The sequence below is a fragment of the Miscanthus floridulus genome, chromosome 17 (genome assembly GCF_019320115.1).
Source record: "Miscanthus floridulus cultivar M001 chromosome 17, ASM1932011v1, whole genome shotgun sequence".
Classification (NCBI taxonomy): domain Eukaryota; kingdom Viridiplantae; phylum Streptophyta; class Magnoliopsida; order Poales; family Poaceae; genus Miscanthus; species Miscanthus floridulus.
The window spans coordinates 27,141,065-27,165,766 of NC_089596.1; the positions used below are offsets into that span (position 1 = coordinate 27,141,065).

The window sequence follows — 24,702 nt, forward strand, 5'->3', positions numbered from 1 at the left end:
TGTACGATTGCATCAGTTTTGTGCTCTGCAAGACACAATAATGCGCCTAACTGGCTTCTTTATATTCATAGTCGATGAATGTTTTCCTACCACTGGTGCTCTTCCCAGCCAGCCTACCCTTGTGACGAGAATCAGGATTGCCAATCCCTCTCTGTACTTTTAGGTATTCTTGATAGCACTCAATGACTTCTTCAGTAGTGTAACCCTCTATCATGGAGCCCTCTAGGTATGCTCGATTATGCACGTATCGGCTTAGGACCAACATGAACCGCTCGTAGGCCCACATTTCATGCAAGTAGCTTGGGCCCAGCACCTCTATCTGATGAATCAGGTGAATCATGAGATGTACTATTATATCAAAAAAAGCAGGAGGTAAACACATCTCAAGTTGGTTCTGGGTCTCCACCATGAAATCATGTAGGTCACTTAGCTCTTGCCTACGAAACGACTTTTGTGAGAGCTTTGAAAAGAAGTAGCACATGCGGATGATGACCATCTTTAGGAACTCTGGCTTGATAGCCCTGATTGCAATTGGTAGGTACACTATCAGCATCATATGACAATCGTGAGCCTTGTAGTAGTGAAATGACAGGTCCTTCATCGACACTAGCTTCTTTGGGTTCACCGAAAACTCAGTGGGGACTTTGAGGTTCTTTACGGATGTGAGTAAAGCTCTCCTCTCTTCTATGTCTAGGTTGTAGCAAGCCATGGGCAGATTGTATTTTCCATTATCCTGAAGTACTGGGTGAAGCTCTGGCATCACGTTTAGTTGCTCCATGTCCCTCCGTACTTTCAGACCATCCTTTGACTTGGCTGTGTCCATCAAGGTACCGATGAGACTCTCAAAGACATTCTTCTACACGTGCATAGCATCAATGGCATGGGGGACCACCAATTCTAGCCAGTAAGGCAGATATCAAAAGAATATCGATTGTTTCTTAAAAGGTACACCTTCGATAGGAGGTGTGCTTCTATCTCTGATCATTCCATCCGGATTCTTCTTTCCATAGACGATCTGTATGGTTTTCACTATTTTGAACACATGTTGTCTATTATGACATCTCTCTAGAGGGGGGTCATCCTCCGGGATGTTGCCATAGAATCTCAAGTACAATTTGCCGCGGTACTTGTGACCCTTCTTTAAGAAGCGATGATTCCTTATGTAAACAACCTTCTTGGATCCATCTAGCCACACCCATTTAGTATCATCCAAACATATTAAGCATTCCATCTTGCCTTTGATCTATCCAGATAAGGCAAATAACGCAGGGTGATCGTTGATAGTCACAAAAAGTATTGCTCTTAATGTGAAGTCCTCCTGTTGAAACGCATCGTACATCGGCTCCCCAAACTTCCATAGTCTCTCAAATTCTTGCATCACAGGCTCGAGGAACACGTCTATATCAATGCCTAGTTGTTGAGGGCCAGATATAAGAACAGTGAGAAAAAGGTACTTTCTCTTCTGACACAAGTACGCCGAGATGTTGTACATTGTTAGGAACACTGGCCAAGTGATGTGGTCGCTCATCCTCTCATTGAAGGGATTCATTCCATCGGTGCTCAAGGCGAACCGTACATTCCTTGGGTCTTGGCTGAAGTCTTTGTTGTTATCATTGAAGTCTTTCTACTGACTACCATCGGTCGAGTGTGCAATCACATCGTCATCTACCTTACGCTCGTTGTCCCACCATGTCATGAGCACGGCTTCCTTAGGGTTCAGGAAGATACGCCTCAAGCGGTCCGTCACTGGCAGGTACCACATTACCAAGGCAGGAACTCTTCTCTTCCTTGCATCATTGCCTAATGGAGTGTCCTCTAGGGGTTGAGATTCTTGTACCACCTTTTTCGCACCCTTCTTAGTCCTCTTGTTCCCCGTGGAGGCTTCTCCTCCACTGTAAAGGTCATTGTCCTTGTACCGGCTGGCCCCACAGCGAGGACATCTGTCTAGATCTTTGAACGTATCACCACGAAAAAGGATACAATGGTTGGGGCATGCATGGATTTTTTCAACACCCATTGTCAATGGATTTATAACCTTCTTCGCATGGTATGTGTTGGTGGGAACTTTGTTTGGCAGTGGCAGCACCCGTGATAGGAGACTCAACATATCATCGAAACTGCAGTCGGACCAACCGTACTGAGCCTTCAACATGAGTAGCTCAAGCACAAAGCAGAGCAGTGTCTAGTGTGTCGGACAACCCTTCTCAACACCATACACAGTCTCCTTCGACGCTGTTTTCACCCTCTCTAGATTTTGTAGACCTCTCTTTTGTAGTAATATTTTTGGTCCAATGGCCCGAAGCATGTCCTCCAAATGGTCACCGTCATCTTTATCCCCCTCACGTGCTCCGCCATCAGCACCGGCACCACCAGCATCATCAGCACATTGTTGATTGCCAAAGTCACCACCTTGTTCATTGCTAGGGTCATAGCCCATGTCTTCATCAACCTCATTTGTGTATTGGTACAGAAGAGCGTCTTCTTCTTGATCATTGTTGTCGTCATCAACAACCATTGTCTCACCATGATGAATACACACTGTGTAGTCCGAAACAAATCCTCGCATAACCAAGTGTGATTTGATGGTATCCACATCTGCAAATGCAATACGGTTCTTGCAATCTTTGCAGGGACAAATAATTGTATCCTTATTATATCTTAACGTTGATGCATGCTTCTTTGCGGCTTCAATAAATTTGTCCACCTCTTCACGGAAATCTTCATCGATCCTTGACCAACCATACATCCGAGACTTCCTGTACTCCATCTTTTAAAAAGAAAACAACAAAAGAAAATACATGAAAGGAATCAAATTGATAAATAATTACTTGAGAATTAATTACAAAATTAACAAAAAATCCTAGATGTAGAAATTAGTCTACATAAAACACACATGAAAAACTAGGGTGTAATCTCCACTATAATCAAGCAAGAGCGACTAAATATAAAGGGTGTGAGCTCATTTCCCTAACTAATCTACACTAATAGCTTCAAAACTAGCGTTTAATTAGCTCTATACAAAGCTCAAGCAAGCACCATGGAAGAGAGAGAAAGCAAAGCTCTAATTTACTCACTAACAAACCATTAACACTTGAATTAAAGGCTTGGGATAGCATTTTATTACCTTCTACAAGCTCTCCACCAAAGGAATCAAATTAATAATTAATAACTTGAGATCAATTGTAAAAATCCATGGTATAGGATAATTAATTAATTGCCTATTAATACATATATAAATATTTATAAAGACAATATATATATCTAATGGTAAAAATATATGATTTCAAAGAGAACAATTACCACCAATTATTATTTTACCCACTACCTTTCATGCCAACCCCATTCCAATTTCATGAAACAAGAATTACAAAAAAAATCCTAGATCTAGAAATAGATCTTCATGAAACATACATGAAACTAGGGTTTTATCTCCACTAAAATCAAGCAAGAGCCACTAAATAAATGTTATGAGCTCATTTCTCTAGCTAATCCACACTAATAGCTTCAAAACTAGGGTCTAATTAGCTCCATACAAAGCTCAAGCACCATGGAAGAGAGAGAAAACAAAGCTCTAATTTACTCACTAACCAACCATTGAAACTTGAATTTGGGGCTTGGAATACCATTTTCTTACCTTCAACAAGCTCTCCACCAAAGAAATTGAGATCAAAACCTCCCCCTTAGTAGAGCAATTTTTTGGGAGGAGCCCAAGGCCTCCCAACCTTTTTTTGCGAGATGGAGTGAGTGGCTCGAGGAGGAAGAAGGTGGGTGCAGCCACTTATACAGCCATTCACTGTAAGGGCGGCTGGATCACCAGCCGTCCTTACTAATCAGCCCATCTGTAAAGGCGGCCGGTAATACTGAGGCATCTATAAGGGCAGCTGGTTTGCTGGGCACGGCCAGCCCACTGTAGGGGCGGCTCAATCACCAGCCGTCCCTATAGTAAAATGGCTCTGGCCTTTACAGTGAACGTTTGACGTAGTGTTTTCTACTGCATATTGTAACCCATGGGCCATCCAACCTATACAACTGCTGGCATCCATTTTGCCCCTATAATATACATGGATGTTATGTAAGAAATTCCTAAGCTTTCAAAAAGAAGTTGTTTCTATGAAGTATTTTTGTCTATTTTAGTTTTTAGATGTGCAATGATTCATTATTTATGGATAGTATGCACCATTACAAGGTATCTTCACCATACTAGTTAAGATTGATGGCTATGATTTAGACTTTGTACCTAGAAGTATGTTTGGAAGCGAAAGCCAAAACTAGAATAATTTGGGATAGAGGAAGTACTTCAACGAGTCCTCTACTAAAACCAAACCACAAACTGAAAAAGTGCATGTGAATGGACGCAAGGACATTATATTGATACGAATCTAAGAAATTTATTTGCAGATGCATTTACATGAAAGATTCCAGGTATTTTTTACTGAGTATATCTCGGTGGACCGAGTGTTAGTTTGTGGACCTTCAAACGCAAGGAGAGAGGTGTATAAGATTGGAGGATGTAAAGTCTATAAAACGAAATTGATGAGAAGCATATTTACATAATTTGGACTGAATGTTAGTTCATCTGACAATGAACAAATCAATGGAAGTCACATATTTAATCAGCTTTGTACAGTGAGAAAATGACCAGAAAGGATCACAATTGCTTGCAAACAAAACTCATTTCCCCTTTTGTCCAAAATTCTTTATAACCAGCATTATCGTAGAATGGCATGTAGCACGTCCTAATGATGTAGGAATGGCATGTGTGTTGAACTCTTGCATTCTTATATCAATTGCATTGCACCTCCATAGCATGTGGCAATCCGACATTCTCAAGATATCAATCAAGTATGTTTCTTCCTCTATGGACTATACAATATACTCCTTCGAGAAAAGTGCAACCACTTAGACTTGCATGATTTACTGGTTGACATGGCCTACAAACAAACAGCTGCATGCAGGAAAGATAAATCCATCGATTACTAATGCTGAGTTCACCCTTGAGAGAAACAATATGCCAACATCTGAATCACCCTTGAGAAACATGCTCGCTCACGCTAACTTGCCCAATTGTCAATTTCAACACGGCTAGCACCGTAGCATGCACGTTTTTGAAAATCGGAGTACCTTACAATTTGTCATGCCTCTGCCTGGATAGCTAGATCTGATCTACCCTCCTCTTAGGGCACCCATAATGGTTAGAGCTAGTTACTAGCTCTAAGCCAACTTCTCCAATAGTACTAATAACTTTTAGCATATAGCTTTTAACATGGATAGTCACATATGACATTCTCACATCACCTTGAAATGTGTGCAAGAGCTTAGCTCTTGATTAAGAGCTAGTTTTTCTTTCTCTTCTATTAAAACATAAGAAAAATGCTTAGAGCTAGCTTAAAAGCCTATTATTGGAGCTGCCCTTATGCCTTGTTCCACCCACGGCTCACTGGATCCACGCAAGCCACGAGCCGCCATCGGCACTAGGGTTGCAACCGACGAACGCAGGTGCACTAATTTTTGTGATGCCGGGAGGCATGGGGGTGATGGATGGGGATCAGGACAACAGTGGTCGATCTCGAACTCTTGGTCGCGGGAGGCGTGGTGGGTGTGGGGCACACGCACAGGAGGGGCGTGTGTCAGACCTTGGGGCCACCTGTTGGTGCAAAAAAATTAGAGGAAACGGGGATCGCACAATGCTTTTCGTGTTGCCAGGTTAACGAGGACTTTTCATGATTTTTAGTTGTAGAGATTTGTAATAATAACATCACAATACATACATTTGCTATTTTTGATATTCTATAATCCCACATCCTAATAACTATGCATGACAAATATCCATCCTACATTCTTATTTGCTACTCCATTTGTTCGAAATTATAAGTCATTTTGACTTTTCTACGTACATAGTAAAAGTTACTATGTATCTAATATAGTGTATGTGGATGCATAGAAAAAGGTATATACTTAGAACATGGAATGGAGGGAGTAGATTCTAGAGAAAATTTCTTATTTGGCCCTGGTTTAGAGTTGTCTTTCTTCCTTGGCCCTCAAACAAAATTTCTTACCTATTTGGCCTCACTCGAAGTTTCGTTTTCCAATCTGACCTTACCGTCATATCCCGCCTCTAACACCGTTAAGTGGCACATGAAATGACCAAACTGTCCCTGAGACATTATGAGAAACCAAAGGTCATCCAGGTAGCATAACAACATAATTTTGAGCACTTTGAATCCAATTTTCATAACACAAATTTTTATGTTATGAAAATTGGATTCAAAGTGCTCAAAATTATGTTGTTATGCTGCCTGGATGACCTTTGGTTTCTCATAATATTTCAGGGCCACTTTGGTCATTTCATGTGCCACTTAACGGTGTTAGAGGCGGGAGATGACGGTAAGGCCAGATTGGAAAACGAGATAGATAAGGAATTTTGTTTTAGGGCCAAGGAAGAAAGACAACTTTAAACCAGGGCCAAATAAGAAATTGCCCCTAGATTCTAACGATGAAACTTCAACAAAACTACAAATTCTTCTTTTCTCTCAAAAAAAGAACATTATATATATCTCTCTTTCTCTATCAACTCGCCCCCTTGCTAGAGTAGAAAATGGCTTGAGGTTGTGCACATTTCCAACTTCGATCTTGGTAGTCCCCTCTCTCACATCTAGCGATCTCTTTGACGCCGAATGGTGGATATAGCTATAGCTGGTGTATACCATGTACTACTAGGTTTGTATGAGTTAGATAGAGCTCAGTTCATCCATGTCGCATGTGTCCTTTTGCTTTTTCTTCTGTGGTGTGGGGGACTATCGGGCGGGTGCCTATGGAGCAAGCTTCTTTGTCATTTATTGTTATGATGAAAAAATATGAGGTTTCCTTTCCCACTTTTTTGTGAAAAGGGTAGGAATATTTGGCATCCTTGGTGGGTTTCTTAGCCCTATTTGGTTTGGCGTTGCGGTGCGTTTGAGCCAGATAAGCGAGAAAAGCTCGCGGAATGTCCCGCGATCGTGCTTCCGCGTTCGAGCCTCGCCCACAGTGTTGTTCGGAAAGCGCCCCTACGCCCATGATTCGGAAAACGTGGCTCGCGTTCGCACCTGCCTAGGTAGTCGGCGGTCTCCTCCCTCCTCCTTCACCGCCCGGTGAGGCAAGTCGCGGCCGCAATCGAGCTCCACCCCGTCGTCGTCCGCCCGACCAACAAGAGAAGGGAGAGAAAAAGAAATAGGAACTCTTTTTTGGGTCCAGATGCAAAGTATAGACACAAATAAATAGTGTAGAACAGTGCTAGTCTGCTGTGGCTAGATTTAGAAAATGTTCAGGGGTCCTAATGCAAAATGCCCTACCCAAAATAATCAAGACAACAGATTCTCAAGATCGTGGCTTATCATATAATCTTGCTCAGCTTATAAGCAAGACTGATATGAGCTGAACCAACCAGGGCCGTATGCACGTCCCTAGCCATATTATCAATGGTAAAATGCTCTTTTAACGTCATCGCTAGCATATCTTTCTTTCTCTTCAACAATGCGCTTTGGTAGAGATTTCAGGCGCCGATTCATGCGTATATCTAAGATTTGGCTTCTCTAGTGACGACACAAGGTGGATCTTGCGGTCTTGTCTAGCTTCTATAACCATCTTTGATTTATGCACAATGCATAACAATAGAGTTTGGTTGTTTCATACACTACTAGTAGTAGTTTTAAATCTTTTTCAAGGTATTTCATGTAAAATCATGGGGACCGTAGTAATAGCAACAGATCCTTTGACGGAAAAAAGGTAAAGGTACGGACTCTTGCCACGTTGCTACACTTCCCAGATTGCAGAAATTGAAAAGAGTCGCACCCACGCGTCCAAAGGGCCAACCGCCAAGTTTGTTGGACCGTTGGAGCAATGGAAGTGGGCCGTGCCATTTCCTTGTGTATATAACGTGGGTACTCGAAGCAGAGGTCCCTCGTACGCGCACACGTTCCCCAGTTTTCCGTCTTGGCCGTTGGCATCCCGCATCTCCCCCAAATATTTTGCCACCGGGAAAGGGGGGAAGAAGAGCTCGAGGGGACAAGCAGGGGAGAAGGGAACGAACGCCAAGGGAAGAAGCCGCAAAGCGAGCGAGAGAGAGCGCGCGCGCGTCCTTGCTCTGCTCGTTCGCACGCTCGCTCGCTCGTGAATGGTGGCTTAGGGTTTCGCCACCTTCCTTCTCCCGCTTCTAGCCACCGTCTCGGCTCCAGAACATGTCGGCGGAGGAGGAGGAGGCGGCGGCGGCGGCCGCGGCCTTGGCCACGATGAAGGAGGACGCCGGCGGGAGCGGCGCCGAGGCAGACCAGGACGTGCAGGTGCACGGGAACATCCAGGTGCACGGGAACATGCAGGTGAGCTCTCCCGCTTGGTCGGTCTTCGTGGAAGGTTCTGGAAGCTTTTTCGTGGCGAGTTTGTGCGGCGGATACACCGTACCTGCGGCTGTTTCTAGGCTTGCTCCGCCTTTTTCTTCGTTTTGCGGCTTGCGCGCGGGCTGTCGTCGTGGCTGTTGTGCTTCCTTTCGCTGCGCAGTTCGAGGACACGGAAACTTCTAGAACTCTGTGCGGTTGCTGCTGCGGTACCGGGAATTTTGGTGTTCTGTTAATGCTCCGGGCGGGGTACCGGGAATTTTGGTGTTCGGTTAATGCTCGGGGCGGGGTCGCGGGGAAGAGTGGGTGCTTGGATGGCGTATGGGTTGATGATTTCGAATTGGTTCAGAGCTGTTGGCTGGGGATGGGGAGGATGTTTTGTGTGATTTAGTCTGAGAAACCGTGGTTTGGCCATCTCCGAATCAGACCTCCAGAGGCACCAGGGCATTGTGGAGTCCTAAGTCAAGCTAATAATACGAGGAGAGGTACGAGGGATGCAATTAGAGATTATGTTTGAATAGGAGTAGTTGGAAAGTAGCTATTGAAGTGCCTGAACCGTGACTTGAGGCTCTTGATGGGTTTCAACTCTAGCCTACCCCAATTTGCGTGGGACTTATGTTGTCGTTGTTGTTGTTGAAACCGTGGTTCCCTGATAATCAGCATGTGCAGATTATTGCTAGCAAAGTACTAGAGCCATGCCTTTTGGGCTGCCTGATTTGCGTCGATTTGGTTACTCCCCACATGCAAGTTCGTAAGAGATTTGTGGGTTGGATTTGTCTGTTCCGTTTTGTAGTTCAGCGAATTTATTGACGGACCAGTGAAGCAATGATTCACAGAAACCCATTGCTTCTATGGAAATGTATGTCTGATGGTAGTACCAACAAACCATGCGTTCGTTAGTGCCCTTTTTGAGGATTGAAGACATTGAACTTGCCCGGATCCTGGATCCTGCATGTAGATATACTTGATGTTGTTGGACTGCCAGCTTTTGCTAGTTTGTGTTTATTAAGAACAATATTTTGTAAACAATCTAGAATAGGGAATTCAGACCAGCCTGCTGGCCACCGTGAGAAGATTGTATCGATTCATTGCTTAGTGTGCTACTTCGTGTTCATTTTCAGTTATGTGTCTATGAAGTACGAACGAACCTATGGCATCTAAACTTTGTGTCAACCAAACATTGCCAGTGCTGAGGAGTTACTAACCACCAATTGCAATGTACCTGCACTAAGTAACTTAGGATGGCTATATATGTTATCCTTCTCTTATAAGGTGTATATTATCTTTATATATTTTTTTCTGCAAAGTCACTCTTACGCAAGATATTATGCTTTTTAACTGTTGGTCTACTTACTGTGTCTGCATTTTGTAATGTTTCAAAACAATGTGCAGCGTGTCAAAGTATACTGTTTAACTAACGACGGGCAGTGGGATGACCAGGGAACAGGCCACATAACAATTGACTATATTGAGGTATGGTCAACTCTTGACTCATATCTCCTGTGAACATTCTCTAAAATGATAACTGCAATATTTCGTCTCATATTGTATCGGTAAATTAGTTTCTGTTGATATTATTTTTGCTTCCACTATCATGTGATGATGTAAACATTGCTTCACACATGTAACTGGATTTGATTTCCTCTCTGATTAACCTTTTCTGTTTTATATTTTCCATTTGAGTGGTATGTATCCTGCTAAGGTCTTGACGGCATGGTCATCATGCTATTTTATTTTTCTTAGAAAAAGATTATCATCCTATTTTCTAATTTGACCAGATACAATGGAATTATTTTTTTTCCTTGCATAATTTTTGGGCCATTATATTTGCTCCATTGACTCTTGTTATATGTTTAGATCTGATTTCGAAATGCTGCTCATGGCATTACCCTGTTACGTGGTTTGGTTTGCGAATAGTTCTTTAGATAGCTATTATTCCCTTCTGTCACAGATACTGATACTGTCATACTGATGTTTTGGACAACAATACAATCTCCAAATTGACTACTTATTTGTATTAGATTATCTGTACTATAGACTTATAATATTATGAAGGTACTTTCAAGGCAAATCTACACATATAACCTTATTTTAAAGCTACATATTGTAAAATATATTGCTAGTCAAAGGTTCAAAAGTTTGACTGGAACCTTGTCCAAAACATCAATTATTTTTGACTCAACAGAGTAAAAAAAAAATGAAAAGGACTTTAGCAAAAAAAGTAAGAGATGAAGCAATTTCCTAGGATGATTTTGTACAATACAATTGACAAATGACAACTAGCCATAGCACATTACAGATTTTTTTTGGGTATATAGTGCCTTGATTTTTGACTCATTGCTATTGGGGGTTTAGCTTTTCAGTCTTTTTCATATCTAGGGGTCAAAAGAAATTGCTCTGGCTGTCGTGGATGAGGTGGATAATGACACGCTACTACTTCACCATATTACTTCGGATAATATCTACCAGAAACAAGACAGTAAGATGGTGTTCTATTCTTTTAATTGTGGGCGTTTTTCCTTGCCCTGATAGACTAATGCACATGTCCATTTTTGTTGGTAGAAACAATTATCTCATGGAAGGATCCTGAAAAAGAACTAGATTTACTGCTGAGCTTTCAAGAAGCTGAAGGATGCAGATATATATGGTAACTCAGTGATTAATGAATATTGCTGTGCCCTGTGCCCCCTTATATGCTTACACATGTCTTTACATTATGGTAATTTATGCAGGCAGAACATAAATTACTTACAGCAAAAGCTACAATCTGGTGACCTTGGCTGTGAGTTTGCTAAACATACTGTGTATTTTTTTACTCTTCTGTTGCCCTAGTGTGCTCTTTTTTATTTTCCATGGCATCTCAAGTCTTTCCATGTCCAACATTTGAATCCCTAGAAGTTTCTAGTGGTTCATTGTTACATGGTACGGCAGGTCGGTAACTAGTTGTTTCTGCCTGTCCCTGCATGTACTTGCACATTGCTTTGCACTAATTTCAGATCAAAGTGATTTAACAATCCATATTTGTTTGCTTCGTTTGTTTTTATTAATTTATTTAATGGCCTTGATAAAGTTGTTTGATTGTGATCAGGAACAATGCCCAAAGGTTCAAATATGAAATTCTGATTATCTGACAGCCAATGCCTTAATGTCCTTAAATTCTTATTCCTCTGTTTGGCTTTATGATGGTTTTATCGAAAGCATTTTGTTCCCAGCTGTGGATCCAGCTGTTAGTTGGAAGTATCTTTTCTGGATCTGTAACAGCAAAATTCTTTTTCTGGATCTGTAACAGCAAAATTCTGCTAGTATTACCTTACCTTAAGGGGAAATACTTCATGTATAACCCACTTGTATAACTCCAGTACAACCAATGTGCGTTTAGCCCATTGATTCTTAAGTAATCCATCACTCAATTGATTTGAGCCCTTTGATCCTCTGGATGTGATGAGAGTTACAAATGAGTTCTATGTATAACAGTGCTCTTCTGTCAAATAACCAGATTCCACATCACACCCCAGCATAGCACAGGACCGCAACCACCAACTAGCCCATAATATCATTCTCATCTTTATTCCTACAAGTCTGTAATTGTCTGGTGTATACTGGTCTGTAGCAATGCCATGATCAATTATCACTTTACCTGCAGATGGATTGAAGGATCTTCCTTCTCTTGAGCTGTCCAGCCTTCCTTTGCTTTTAAAGGTGTGAGAACAATTATTGTTATTTTCCTATTAATTCATATAATCTTTTTCTTATTTTGTGCATGTTTTGACAGGGAACTAGGGTTGTTTAGTTCAAATAAATAATTCCCAAGAGTTTTAGAGCAACCTATGCTTCGAAAAACATTCCTAATGTCTTCATGATGCTGAATATCGATATATCGTTTGGGTTGCTAACTTGCTATGGTAGTTGGGTGACAAGGGCTTTATATTTCACTTGAAGATGGTCTAAAGCATGGGCTCCAAAACATTGTCGGTAAAACTTTGGAAAATAGATGTCTACATATAATTTCAAGAGTAATATATGGTTTATATGCCTGAACCGTCGTGTAATTATGAATCATAATACATTTTACATTATGTATTGATTGTTGAAATGTTGTGAACTAAATGCCCAGACTGTATTGGAGTGGGGAACGAAGGATGGGACACGCGTTGCAGAGTTAATATCCCAAAATGTAAGTTATGAATTTATTTTTATGGTGGCATGGTGTTCCATTAAGCATGTTTATGTCCCTGTGGATAACTGACACATCTCAAATGGCATATGGCAAAGCACAGAGTATTTTGATAGCAGATTGCGGTAAGCGTCATTATATGGGGTGCAACATGGCTGTGTATATTGCCCCAAATATGAGGTTGGCCAGTAAATTTTGTAATAAAATGACACTTCTTGTTTTAGAAGTGTGAGCTACCAACTTATCAAGTGTTAGTCTTCTGTCCGTCGTGTAATAACCATGTAGAGGATGGTTTAATTATGATCTAAACTAATGTAATCCTGAAATGGTTTTGCATTGAAGGGCTGTTTTTCATGTTAAACGTCATAGCACGGAATTGTGGTCACTCTTTGTTTTGGGTGGAGGGAGTAGCAGTCTTCTATGGAGTACTTTACCTCTTTCTCAAATATAGGTACTAATTGTTATATGAGAATATGAAATTACTTCAGCACATTGCAGTTTATCAGGATAAGTCACTGGATTGTTATACGGAGTACTATTGTATTTTGTTCTGGCCCGGTTTCCTTGAACAATGGATAATTGTTTGGACAATGGAACAAATAAATTGCATCCTCCGCATCAGCTGATGCACACAATGAATTACCTTTCTTTATTACATCTCCACAGCCCAAGGCTGAAGCATTAAACAAAACAACAAGCTACACATTGCTTGAACATATCAGCCTCATTGTTTGAACTATTAACAATACATAGCTTGAAGTTTGAAATTTAGAGAAGTGATATATTTTTTTGTATGCATGCCTTGGTGTTTTTTGAACCCTTTTAATTTTTATATGTGTCATATGTAGCAGGATGAATTTTTCCCCAAGCTAGTGGACCTTTTCAGAACATGTGAGGGTTCAAGAAACATGGATGATCTCCACATGATCTTCAGACTAGTCAAGGGAATCAGTATGTAAAAACCTGTTAAACATGACCGTTGGTTATTTTAGATTGCAGCTCACATTATTTATTCTTTTGCAGTATCATTGAACAATCCTGACATATTTCACAAGATTTTCTCTGATGATTTTATCCTTGACATAATTGGGGCCCTTGAGTGTAAGCACTGTACAACTCATTGTGCCCCACCTCAGCAGTTTTAAGAAATTGTGCTGTGTCCATTTTAATTGAAACTTTTACTGTTAGAGGAGTCAAGGGCCTATTGGGCCTTAGCCCATTAGGGTTAATTAGTCGCTTGCTTAGGGGCCAAGTCAGACCTCTCTATATAATGGGAGGAGATGTATCAATCTAATCAAGCAAGAGATTAGAAGGAAATCCCTTCTCTCTTGTCGGCCGCGGGGAGTCAGACCTCTCTATATAATGGGAGGAGATGTATCAATCTAATCAAGTAAGAGATTAGAAGGAAATCCCTTCTCTCTTGCCGGCCGCGGGGCTTCTCTCTTGCCGGCCGCGGGCGAAGCCCCGTGGCCGGCCTCCCCCAGCGCCCTTGCAGCCCTAGCCGCCGGCCCATGAACAGTACCCGCGGTACTGTAGCGCCGTGGGTTCTGTAGCGCGTCAGCCGCCGTCGCTCCCCTCGACTCTCTCCTCTCAATCCTAGCAGCCACATAACATCTGGTATCAGAGACCATGGCCGGATCCTACGCCGCCGTGCCCTTCTCCACACCGCTCGGCGCACATCCCTGGGCTGCGCCAGCCCTGTTCTCCGCAGCGCCGCCGGCCGGATCCTACGCCGCCGTGCCCTTCTCCACACCGCTCGGCGCACATCCCTAGGCTGCGCCAGCCCTGTTCTCCGCAGCGCCGCCGGCCGGATCCTACGCCGCCATGCCCATCTCCACGCCGCTCGGCACACATCCTTGGGCTGCGCTGGCCCTGTTCTCCGCAGCACCGCCGGCCCTGTCCTCCGCAGCTCCGCCCGTGTTCACCACCGCCACAGCCACTGTGGCGCCCTTGCCTGCGCAGCAGCCTGCACCTTCCACAGGTGCCTTCGGTGAGTGGATGGCGACCTTCGACCACCTGCAGCGCCAGATGGACGTCCTCGCGACCCTCGTCCATAACATTGAAGCACAGTCGGTGTCGGTGCCGAGCAGCAGTCCCGCGCTGCTTTCCACCTCTCCTTCACTGATCCCGTCGTTCACCACCCCCAGCCCCGTGCCGTCACAGCAGGACAGCGATGGCGTCTTTTACGGGGGCGTGGATGGCATCCAGGCATCGGCGGCGCAGCTGCAGGCGGTGGCGCATTGCCTCCTAGCGCGCCGGCAGGGACGACAACACCCCATCTTCAAGCGGCGGCGGCCAGTCGTCCCTACAGCAGCAGCCTTGCAGCTCACGGAGAGGAAGGCGATTGCGCGGGCAAGTGCCTGCAAGGTGTTTGCGGCGGTGCGGCTGCAGGCTGCGGCGCGTGGCCTCCTAGCGCGCCGGCGGCTGCAGAAGATGCGCTCACCTATGCACGAGGCGACCTTGGCGGCGGTCGACCTCAGCATAGGGGAGCGCGACCTAGCATGGTCGGTCGATCTCGCCTGGTCGGACGGCCACCAGCAACCGCGCCAACCTGCTGTTGTCTTCAGGCGCAAGCATGGTGTTTTTTCCGTGGGCGGCGAACTCCAACTCTGCGGCACCAGCGATATGGGAGCAGCTTCCCTCCTTGTCACCAGCGGGGACGCACTGCCTAGCGCCATCGCATTCCGCCACCGTCCGCCACGAGCACGTCTCCGCTGGTTGCTGTTGCCACCAATTCTAGGTGGCCATACCCGTGCACCCCTCTCGTTCCGATGGTCTCCATGGGATCCAGGTGGCTACACATGTGCTGGTCCAGCAAGCGGAGGGTGCCCGCCGTATCTTCAGGAGTCAAAAATAAAGAGTCGTAGTCTTCTTCAGGTCAATAAAATAAGCTGAGATGTAAAAGGCTTATTTTTAGGTGTTAGGGTTGTGTCTAGTGGAGGCATCGTTAATGTCATCGTTAGATTGCAGCTCGAGGACGAGCTGCATGTCCATGTGGGGTGTAGTGTTAGAGGAGTCAAGGGCCTATTGGGCCTTAGCCCATTAGGGTTAATTAGTCGCTTGCTTAGGGGCCAAGTCAGACCTCTCTATATAATGGGAGGAGATGTATCAATCTAATCAAGCAAGAGATTAGAAGGAAATCCCTTCTCTCTTGTCGGCCGTGGGGCTTGCAGCCCTAGCCGCCGCCCATGAACAGTACCCGCGGTACTGTAGCGCCGCGGGTTCTGTAGCGCGTCAGCCGCCGTCGCTCCCCTCGACTCTCTCCTCTCAATCCTAGCAGCCACATAACATTTACACTATCACATATTCACATACCTATAAAATTGCATGCATTGTTCTTTATAATGCTTTCTTGTGCGAGCAGATGATCCAGAGGTTCCCAATGTGCAGAGTCATCGTGAATTCGTGCAGAATCAAACCCTCAATGAGGTAATGTAGTTCTTATGCATATTAGCCCGAGCCTGATTGAGATATATTTCTTATTTGTGTGAACTTTTTTTTCACATAGGCCATACACATTGGAAATGTTTCTGTGGCCTCAAAGATTCGTCAAACATACATAATAGGTTATATAAAGGTCAGCCATACCCCACTTTGCCCCTCCCTACTTGGAGTTTATTTATCTTTTAGCTATCTTTTGTGCTCAACCATTTCAAATTGTGGAATGCTTGCTACTGGCAGGATGTTATATTACTGAATGCACTGGATGGTCCTACTGTGTCAAGCCTGAACTCAATTATTGAGTGGAACAAGCCTTTTGTTAGTGTTTCAACACTTCAAGTTTTCACATGCTTCAAATCAAAATTTTCTTTTGCCAATTGAATTATATAATCCGTCTGTAGGTTGTTTCTGTACTAAAGGATGATGCTTCTTTTATCCAAGATCTGATTGCAAGGATAACATCTTCGAATACCTCTGCTGAATCAAAAGGCAAACTGGTGAGACTAGTATCGTGTTCTACTGCCTTTTCATTTTCCGTATTGAGACATTACCTTCTTTACAAGAATCTTATGTTATATTTGTTAGACATAATAATTATTGATTTAGCATATTATGAATTAACAATGATTTTCTCAGAAGAAATTTCAATTTGCTATTATACTGCTGCAAAAGGGAAAAAGTTTCTTTTTGTAAATTGTTAGTCATGCATGATTGACTGCTTGTCTTGTGGTGATGTTACTTGTTAGTACATGATGAGCAATGCCATATTGATTTTCTTGTTTGTTTCTTGACAACTAGGATAAATTTTACATTGAACTTTTGTAATGTTTACTTAACTCCATGTGTACTACCAAGGACGGAACTCAGTTGAGGCGAAACTGGGCTCCCGCCCCTGCTTGCCTGCGACAAAATTGTGAAGAGACAGTTAGCTCCCTAGCCTATCAGTTAATAAGCTTAACAGATAAAACCTGTCACACCAGGACCTATTTTGTCATGATGCCTAGCTGCTTCTTGTACACAGTTCTCAGGTGCAACAGTCATACCAGCTGTTCATAGGTTCTGCACAAAATACAGGCTGCATGGAGTAGCAAGCCAGCGACATGTCACCAGTTGGCACAATACTCGGTTGTCAGGCGCCACCAAGATTCTTTATTTTCATGAACACACATGCTGTAGTGCTTACTATAGAGATTAAGACAATAATGTTTATTAGTGGATTAGCCTCCCCTTGATATTCGGTCACACACTCATGCTCCGCCACTGTGTACTACCTACACGAGCCATTTTTACGATTTTTTAAACACTGCAACATGCTGAATTGGCTAATGGTAATGAATATACTGGAAACCTTGGACGTGAAATCTGCACTCATATCAGCAGGTCTCTACCTTACTGTTCCAAAAAAAAGAGAAGTATTTGTGGAGTGACCTAAAAAGGCAACAACATGCAATTATATAAAAGTAGGGATATCTACATTCATGTCTATGCAACTCATGGACAAAAACCTATCACCCGTCAATTGATGAGAAAAATGTTAGCATGGGCCAAAATTCTAAACCATGGTAGTCTTGCATCAATACTGTTGATAGAAACTAGTATCAACAAAGTTTAAACAAAAGACAAAACTGAGTTGAGTCATACCTCAAATCAGGTCAAGTGCGGTGTTATGTTTGGTGTATGAGTTGCATAGACATGAAATGTAGTTATTCTGTACTATTGTGGATGCATATCGACCGTTGCCACTTTAGCTCACTACACAAATATTTTTGGGAGAATGGCGTTCTTGCCCTTGTCCAGTATTTTAATTGTGATTTTGCCCCTCTTTTTTTAACTTTGTGATTTTACCCTCGCTTTTTTCAAACGAAGCTCTCGTCTACCCCTGCTTTGTAACACCGTCTAAAATGCTGGGATTAAATGGTAAAAAAAAAAGAAAAAGAAAAGACACCTACATGAAAAGACAATGATACCCCTCAGTCCTTTCTCCTTTCTCACCCGTTCGCTTGACCCGTTCCTGACGAGAAATCGCGGCTCGTAGATGGTTTTGCGGCCTGGCAGCGGCGCAGCTCCTCCTCCCTCCTTCCCGCTCCCCCCCCTCCGGCGTGGCTCATCCTCCCTCCTTCCCGCTCCCCCCCCGGCGCGTCTCCTCCTCCTCCCTCCGCCACACTCCGGCGGCGCGGCTCGCGTGTTAGGGTTTGGGGAGTACCGGCGGCGGCGCGAGTACTGGCGGCGGCGCAGCTCATCCTCACTCCGCCCCGCTCCTCCCCAGGCTTGCGCCCGCAGTGGCTGGGGCGTCGCGTGGCCTGTGGCGGGCTCTGCCCCGACCCCTCCCCCTGGCTCGCGCCCGCTGCGTTGGGGCCTCGCGGGTGCACGCCGCCCACCTTCCTCGTCTTCTTCCTCCTGCTGGCCGTCGCTACTTCGGCGACGGACATCATCCTCCCCGGCGTGGGCATCTCTGGGAACCAGACACTAGTGTCCAAGAACGGCGACTTCGAGCTGGGATTCTTCGCCCCGGGCTCTGGCATCCACCACTTCCTGGGCGTCCGCTTCAAGAGGATGCCGAGCACCAGCCCCACGTTCTGGGTCGGGGACAGGGTCGTCATCTCTGACCTCTCCGCCGCCGCGCTGGAGGTCTTCGCCGGCAGCGTGTGCATCACGGAGGCCGGGTCTACCCTCTGGTCTTCGCCCGTGGCTGGGGACACGCCGGGCGCCCCACCGCCCGCCGCCGCCGCGGTGCTCCTCGGCAACGGCAACCTGGTGGTGAGGGACCAGACCAACGCCTCGTGGGTCCTGTGGTAGAGCTTCGATTCCCCCGGCGACTCGCTGCTCCCCGGCGCCAGGCTCGGGCTCGCCGGCGACACGGGGGCCAACGTCTCGTTGACGTACAAGGATTACTCGCACAATGGCAGCGTCAGCGTCGACCGGAGCAGGAGGAATGGGTTCGTGCTCACCACCGATGGGCATCCCAGCCTGGGCACCTTCCCAGATTGGATGGTGACATGACCAGACAATGGCAGCTCACTGGTGCTGAATCCTCTGGACAATCCTAATCTGACCGAGTTCTTGCAGTTCCACCTGGGGCAAGTCAGCTTGATGCGGTGGTCAGAGGATTCTGCAGTGGCAAATAGCAGTGGCTGGGTAGCTCGTTGGACCTTCCCTTCAGATTGCAAATCCAGTGGCTTCTTCTGTGGCAATTTCGGTGCTTGCACGAGCAATGGCAGATGCAATTGCATCGATGGATTTGAGCCTTCCTATCCAACTGAGTGGAGCCCCGGATCCTTTGCTACTGGTTGCTCGAGACCGAGATCTCTTCCATTGAGCTGCGAGACGAATGGCCAGACTGAACATGATGACTCTTTTATCCTGCTGGACAAGCTGCAGGGGCTCCCTTATGATTCTCAGAATGATTTAGCAGGAAGTGATGAAGATTGCAAGCCTGTCTCAGCAAATGCTACTGTGTCGCGTATGTGTATGACTCCGGATGCAAGCTGTGGTACTACAACCTGTACAACCTGAGTTTTGCTTCTAGACCTCCATACAGCAAGGTTTATGTTCGTTGGGGCTCCAAACTCAGGGCCAAAAATATAGCAAAGGTGCTGCCAAAATTTTGAATATTTATCAATATTAAATCTGAGTTCAAATAATTGCAAGTTGTGCCAAATATGTTTGACCAAATTTAATCAATTGTCAGCATACAATAAAAAAGTATAATTCCAAATCAGGGTAAAATCACAATTAGGCATAACAAACAGAGGCAAAATCGCATGGGCATTCATGTCCTTTTGTACAAAGTTTAACACCGTTAGGGGTGGATGACGGAGCAGGGGCAAACTGGTGCTTCGTGAATGGCACAGTAGGGGTAAATTCACAAAGTCAAAAAAATAGGGGCAAAATCACAATTTCGATACAAAACAAGGGTACAAACGCAAGAGCCCCAATATTTTTATAGGAATAATGAGTGAGAACCCTACTGAATATGTAGTAGAAACTGTACAGACCAAACTTTTATAAAGGTATGGGTTGGAACCTAATACTTATCTGAAATAAAACTAGCAGAGAAAGAGAAAGAAGGGTACAAGTAGTCATTTGTATTGGTATGACCTCTCATTTGTGATATGTTTGTGATCATGTTTATTAATGGTCATGCTGTCTACATTGACAAGATCCTGTTCTTTGTAGGTCCTGTTTTTGCGTGAGCTTTGCATTCTCAGCAAAAGTTTGGAGCCTAAGGGACAATCACAGCTGTCTAGGTTAGTGCTTACTCTTAAATTGAACACAAGTTATGATTGTGATGGCCAATTTTGACGTGTTGACGTGATCAAATACTGAAGAGTTATTTCTAGGATCAGTAAAAGGCAGGATTAGTATTTCATCTATCTCAGCCATGAATGCAGGAGGCTCACTGTCTACTAGCCATTCCATTTTATGTTAGAAGTTTAATTAGGATACTTCATACTGTATTCATAACCATAAACATGTCCTGACGTTCTGTAACTGGCTTTTATTTTCTTTTTTTGCCTTTTTCTCTTCTAATATAAATTACGGCAAATCTCTTGCTGTTCTTAAAAAAACATATTGTATTCATGAGGGGAACTCATTTACCTCTTGTCAGTATTGTTTCTCATGCTCTTTGATGCACTATTGAAAATGGGTGGATCAGAATGCAGGCAATTTTCCAATGACACAGCATTCAAGTACAATTTGTTTTGACATCGACGGTCATCAAACTTTTTTGTATCACTTTAATCATATTTTTTCTCCTTTGTCTAGGGATCTCATTGATAAAGGTGCGTTCAACATAATTTCTGATGTGCTTCAGAGTCAGGATAAAGAACTCTTTTCAGCTGGGTAACCTATAGAGCAATCGACGGATTCTTTGCTCTTCTTTGTTTAAACCTATTCCTTTTTGTCCCTCTGATTGCACTATTTGTTTGGGAAATGCAGGGCAAACATACTTGTGTATTTTGTTGATCTGCATCCTGACTTAGTTAGAACATTTATTGCCAATCATGAAGAGAACTACCTAGAAGGCAATTCTCTTCTTGAGTTTCTGGTAAGTTTGCACTCTTTATTTTGAATTAATTGTACAACATTCATATGTGCTTTTAGTCCAAGTAGCGAATTGTATTTCTAGAATCATCTATTGCTATGTGTATTTCTTCTTGTTTTCTCGAACACTTCTTCTGCAGAGTTGTTTTTCTTTTAGGAGAATTGCACTGTATAGATATTCTATCCTTTGGTCATTACATTTTTGCTGTCTGGGCTTTTGTTGGTCCCTGTTGAGCTTGAACATGAATTGCTTGCCCGTTCTCCTTTTGTCCTTCAACTTTATGTGAATTCGTCTCCTATTGATGTTTGTTGTAGCCATTGCCAATAACTGCATGATTTGACAGTTGGCACTGTGATGTACATCTGCTTCAAATTACGATAGACTCATGCAATGGTTTCTTTAATTGGTAGCCATGAATAGAAGCTTATGTTTACCTTATGTTCCTTTTGTTATGTGCCTTGGTAGTTGAACTATCAACTTAAGTAACCGATGGCTGAGTTGTTTTTTCTCTACTGCAGGCATTGCTTACTGTTCTCAAAATAATGTTTAGTAGCATTGAGCATTTGTCATTCTGATTAAATTACATGGATATCTATCATCACTGCCTCGTCTAGCAATATATATTTATGGTTTTCTCAAATTCAGGTTCAAGGGATGATAATTGACTCTGCTGAGGAAATGCTCTATCAGTCTTGTCTAAAGATATTGTTGGGTTCTTCCGATACGATATTGTTGGGTTCTTCCGATACAACTACAAATCATGTAAGATGCATAATCGAATATGATTTACTTCTTCTGTTACTTTGATGTAAAATGTGATGACTGGACAGTAATTCTTTTTGGACTAAGAATGTTAGGCACCTATAGGATAGTGAAACTATTTTTAGAAAAGGAAAATAGTGTATTTGCCATATTATTGCTAGTTTTCTATCCTCATTTTGATTTGATTTTGGATGCATATGAGTAGCTTTATGATAAATTCAAATATTAAAGTTTGGATTGCTGGTATTCAATGAGATTGCATTGGTGTGAAGGTCTTCTTTTTCTTCTGTTGCAGCAAGATGTTGTTCTTCAGGTTTTCTTTGACAAGCATATTCAAAAATTGATTGACGTAATAGCTTCGTCCTGCGCTCCAAAGGGCATTGCCAGATCAACGTCAGGTTCAGCTGGTGTTCGCACAATGGTTGAACAGCATTCTGCTAAGCCTGAAACATTGCTGAAAATTTGTGAGCTTTTATCCTTCTGTGCACTTCATCATACAAACAGGATGAAGTAATCCTCTATCCAAAAGCTTCTCTTTTCCCTGTTTTCTCATTCAGTCGTGCTGTTGCTTTTCTGTGTTACCATTTTTTTTTTGTTTCTTTGCTAAAACAAAGCTCTTGATGTTGCAGGATATTTTTTGCAACCAATGCAATGGAGAAAGTTCTTACTTTAACCCATCGGAGAGAGAAGGTTTTGGTTGTGGCAGCTGTCCAATTCGTTCGGACTATAATTGGCAGAAAGGTAAGAAATTTACTTTGTTCCATGAAGTAGGTCACGTTGCAGCATTGAAGGCTCATGTTGCATTATGACAGGAATAATCAAAATTCAAAATAAAAAACTTTGTTCTTCAGTTGCACTACCACATTTTCCGGGGACCAGCAAGCATATTCTAATTGCCATGTTATTAAAATTTACCATATCGTCTTATGTTTGGTCTTGAGTTGACAAAATTGTCTTTGTTCTGTAGGATGACTTTCTTGTTGACCGTGTTATCAAGCTGAACTTGTTGAAGCCAGTTATTAAGGCATTTGATGAAAATGGCAATAGAGACAACATGCTACAATCTGTGATCCTTGAACTGTTGGAGTACATAAGAAAGGTATGTACTGGAGCTGTTTGCTTATTTGCAAATCACGATTCAGCATGCTACGTCATTTGATGGTTTTTTGTGTGCAGGAAAATCTTGAGCCCCTTATTGAATATGTTGCTGAGTCTTTTTGGGACCAACTTGTGAAGTTTGAACGATTGCAGAGTATTCAGGCCTTCAAACTTAAGTACCTCCTCATGTCAATAAAATCTGATGTTCCAGAAAAGGCAAGTAACTTATTTGCTCCTTATTTTGCTTGTATGCAACGACAACTTTTGCCGACCAGAGGTAGTATACTAGTATGCTTGATAAATGAAACTCGAGTATATCACATTGTCATTATCAATCAACCTTATGAATATTAAGCTATTTGAAGGATGATTGTACTTCTGTACTTAGCTAAATGAAACCATTTATATTTAATTGTGGCTTAGGGTGCTATGTACTACTATAGAGTCAGGCAATGATTGATTGGCCTGTGTTCTTGTTAGATTGTGGAGAGTGCAGAAACAACGCAAAGTACTGGTGTGGTTGACACGAGAAAGAAAGCAGATGAAAGAGGTGCTGATAAGGAACAGGAAGGTTATTTTAATAAGGATAGGTTTGTTTGTTTCATTTTTCTTGTCTGCTGCCTATTTTATGTTGGTGGCCCAATGAAGTTTGGGATTCCATTGTTAACTTAACCAAACATGAAATTCCTTTTCTTTTCCCTTTTAGTGACAGAGTAGATTCTTCTACACCAACAATGCATTCACAGGAGCAATCTATCCCGGCAAGGTATCTCAAATCTTCTGCAAGTGCAGATGGATGTCCAGTTCACTTTGCATCTAACATTTATTTGCTAGCTTTTGCTGGTTACAACAACAACAACAACAACAAAGCCTTTAAGTCCCAAACAAGTTGGGGTAGGCTAGAGTGTTGTTTTCACTGCACTATCTGTAGTTTCTGAACTTTGATCCATACTTTGTATCTTGTATCTCACTGATATTTTGTTATTTCTTCTGGCATGAATCTGGTGGGCTTGCGGATTGTGATATTGATGATAAATATTCGATCCACCTCCCAGAAAGCCTGTTAATGCTGATGAAGCCCAAGTGGTGGGGAACAATCCAGATGGTGGCAGACATTCACCTCACAAAAAGCTAAAGAGTGTTGCTTCAGCCTCGCCTTCTAGAAGCACGAAAAGTTCTGAAGGCAGTGGTGAAGGGGATGTAAGCCGAGGCTCTTAGAATCAACAACGTGCCCCAGAAACTTTGGATCTGTGCATCAAAAGGGAGAGGACTGCAATGAAGCTGCAGGGGATTTGTCTCCCAAGATGGTTCCTAGATACAACAAAACCAATTGATGCAGAGCCTCAGTGAGGTCATACTATTGTTTTTTTTTTCACGTTAGACTTCAACCCGCCGTTGCTTATGATGAAATTGAGAGTACACGTCTAAACTTGGAACCAGCGAGAAGTGATCGGATGTGCAGTTGTGTTCATCTCCGACTTCAACTTTGGCTGAGTTGTGAACATGTACAGTTAATCCCCGACAGAAGGATTGGAAGTTGAGTATGAACTCGTTTTGTGCAGCATTATAGAAGGAAAGCTCATCCTAGTTTCATTGAATTAACGTAGCAAGCAATAGGGGCGAAAAATGCACGCCCCCTGCTCGAAATTGTTTCCTCTGGGGCCATTGGCTAAGCTGTTACTGTTGTAGAAGTAGAAGGTCAGGTTAGTTTGGCGTCAGTAGCATTGTGATTTGTTGATTCGTGGATATGGCATGATGAAAAATCTAACTGAGGCATTGTTTGGCTGGACTCTAATAATCGGGGATGGAAAACT

At 43.2% G+C, this 24,702-nt stretch overlaps 3 protein-coding genes across 4 annotated transcripts; 2 read left to right on the plus strand and 1 right to left on the minus strand.

Annotated features, from left to right (window-relative positions):
- Nucleotides 1-2,182: 2,182 nt before the first annotated feature.
- On the minus strand, nucleotides 2,183-2,767 carry LOC136517034 (uncharacterized). The gene has a single exon (XM_066510545.1). The coding sequence runs from the start codon at nucleotides 2,765-2,767 to the stop codon at nucleotides 2,183-2,185; it is 585 nt and encodes a 194-aa protein (XP_066366642.1).
- A 5,195-nt stretch (nucleotides 2,768-7,962) lies between these two features.
- Nucleotides 7,963-24,673, plus strand: LOC136516906 (uncharacterized). 2 transcript variants are annotated; one of them, XM_066510406.1, is made up of 24 exons: nucleotides 7,963-8,351; nucleotides 9,759-9,839; nucleotides 10,746-10,845; nucleotides 10,929-11,013; nucleotides 11,099-11,148; nucleotides 12,010-12,065; nucleotides 12,481-12,540; nucleotides 13,392-13,491; nucleotides 13,564-13,641; nucleotides 15,905-15,969; nucleotides 16,049-16,117; nucleotides 16,222-16,299; nucleotides 16,383-16,478; nucleotides 20,158-20,228; nucleotides 20,749-20,826; nucleotides 20,923-21,031; nucleotides 21,674-21,790; nucleotides 22,086-22,300; nucleotides 22,420-22,531; nucleotides 22,758-22,889; nucleotides 22,967-23,104; nucleotides 23,369-23,478; nucleotides 23,595-23,654; nucleotides 23,944-24,673. In XM_066510406.1, the coding sequence occupies exons 1-24, from the start codon at nucleotides 8,214-8,216 to the stop codon at nucleotides 24,104-24,106; spliced, it is 2,361 nt and encodes a 786-aa protein (XP_066366503.1). In that variant the 5' UTR covers nucleotides 7,963-8,213; the 3' UTR covers nucleotides 24,107-24,673. The 2 variants fall into 2 exon arrangements, with proteins under 2 accessions (XP_066366503.1, XP_066366504.1); XM_066510407.1 differs by having other exon boundaries at nucleotides 23,369-23,459; nucleotides 23,944-24,032.
- Nucleotides 13,982-15,435, plus strand: LOC136518208 (uncharacterized). Its single transcript, XM_066511857.1, has one exon. The coding sequence runs from the start codon at nucleotides 14,365-14,367 to the stop codon at nucleotides 15,433-15,435; it is 1,071 nt and encodes a 356-aa protein (XP_066367954.1). The 5' UTR covers nucleotides 13,982-14,364.
- Nucleotides 24,674-24,702: the final 29 nt, after the last annotated feature.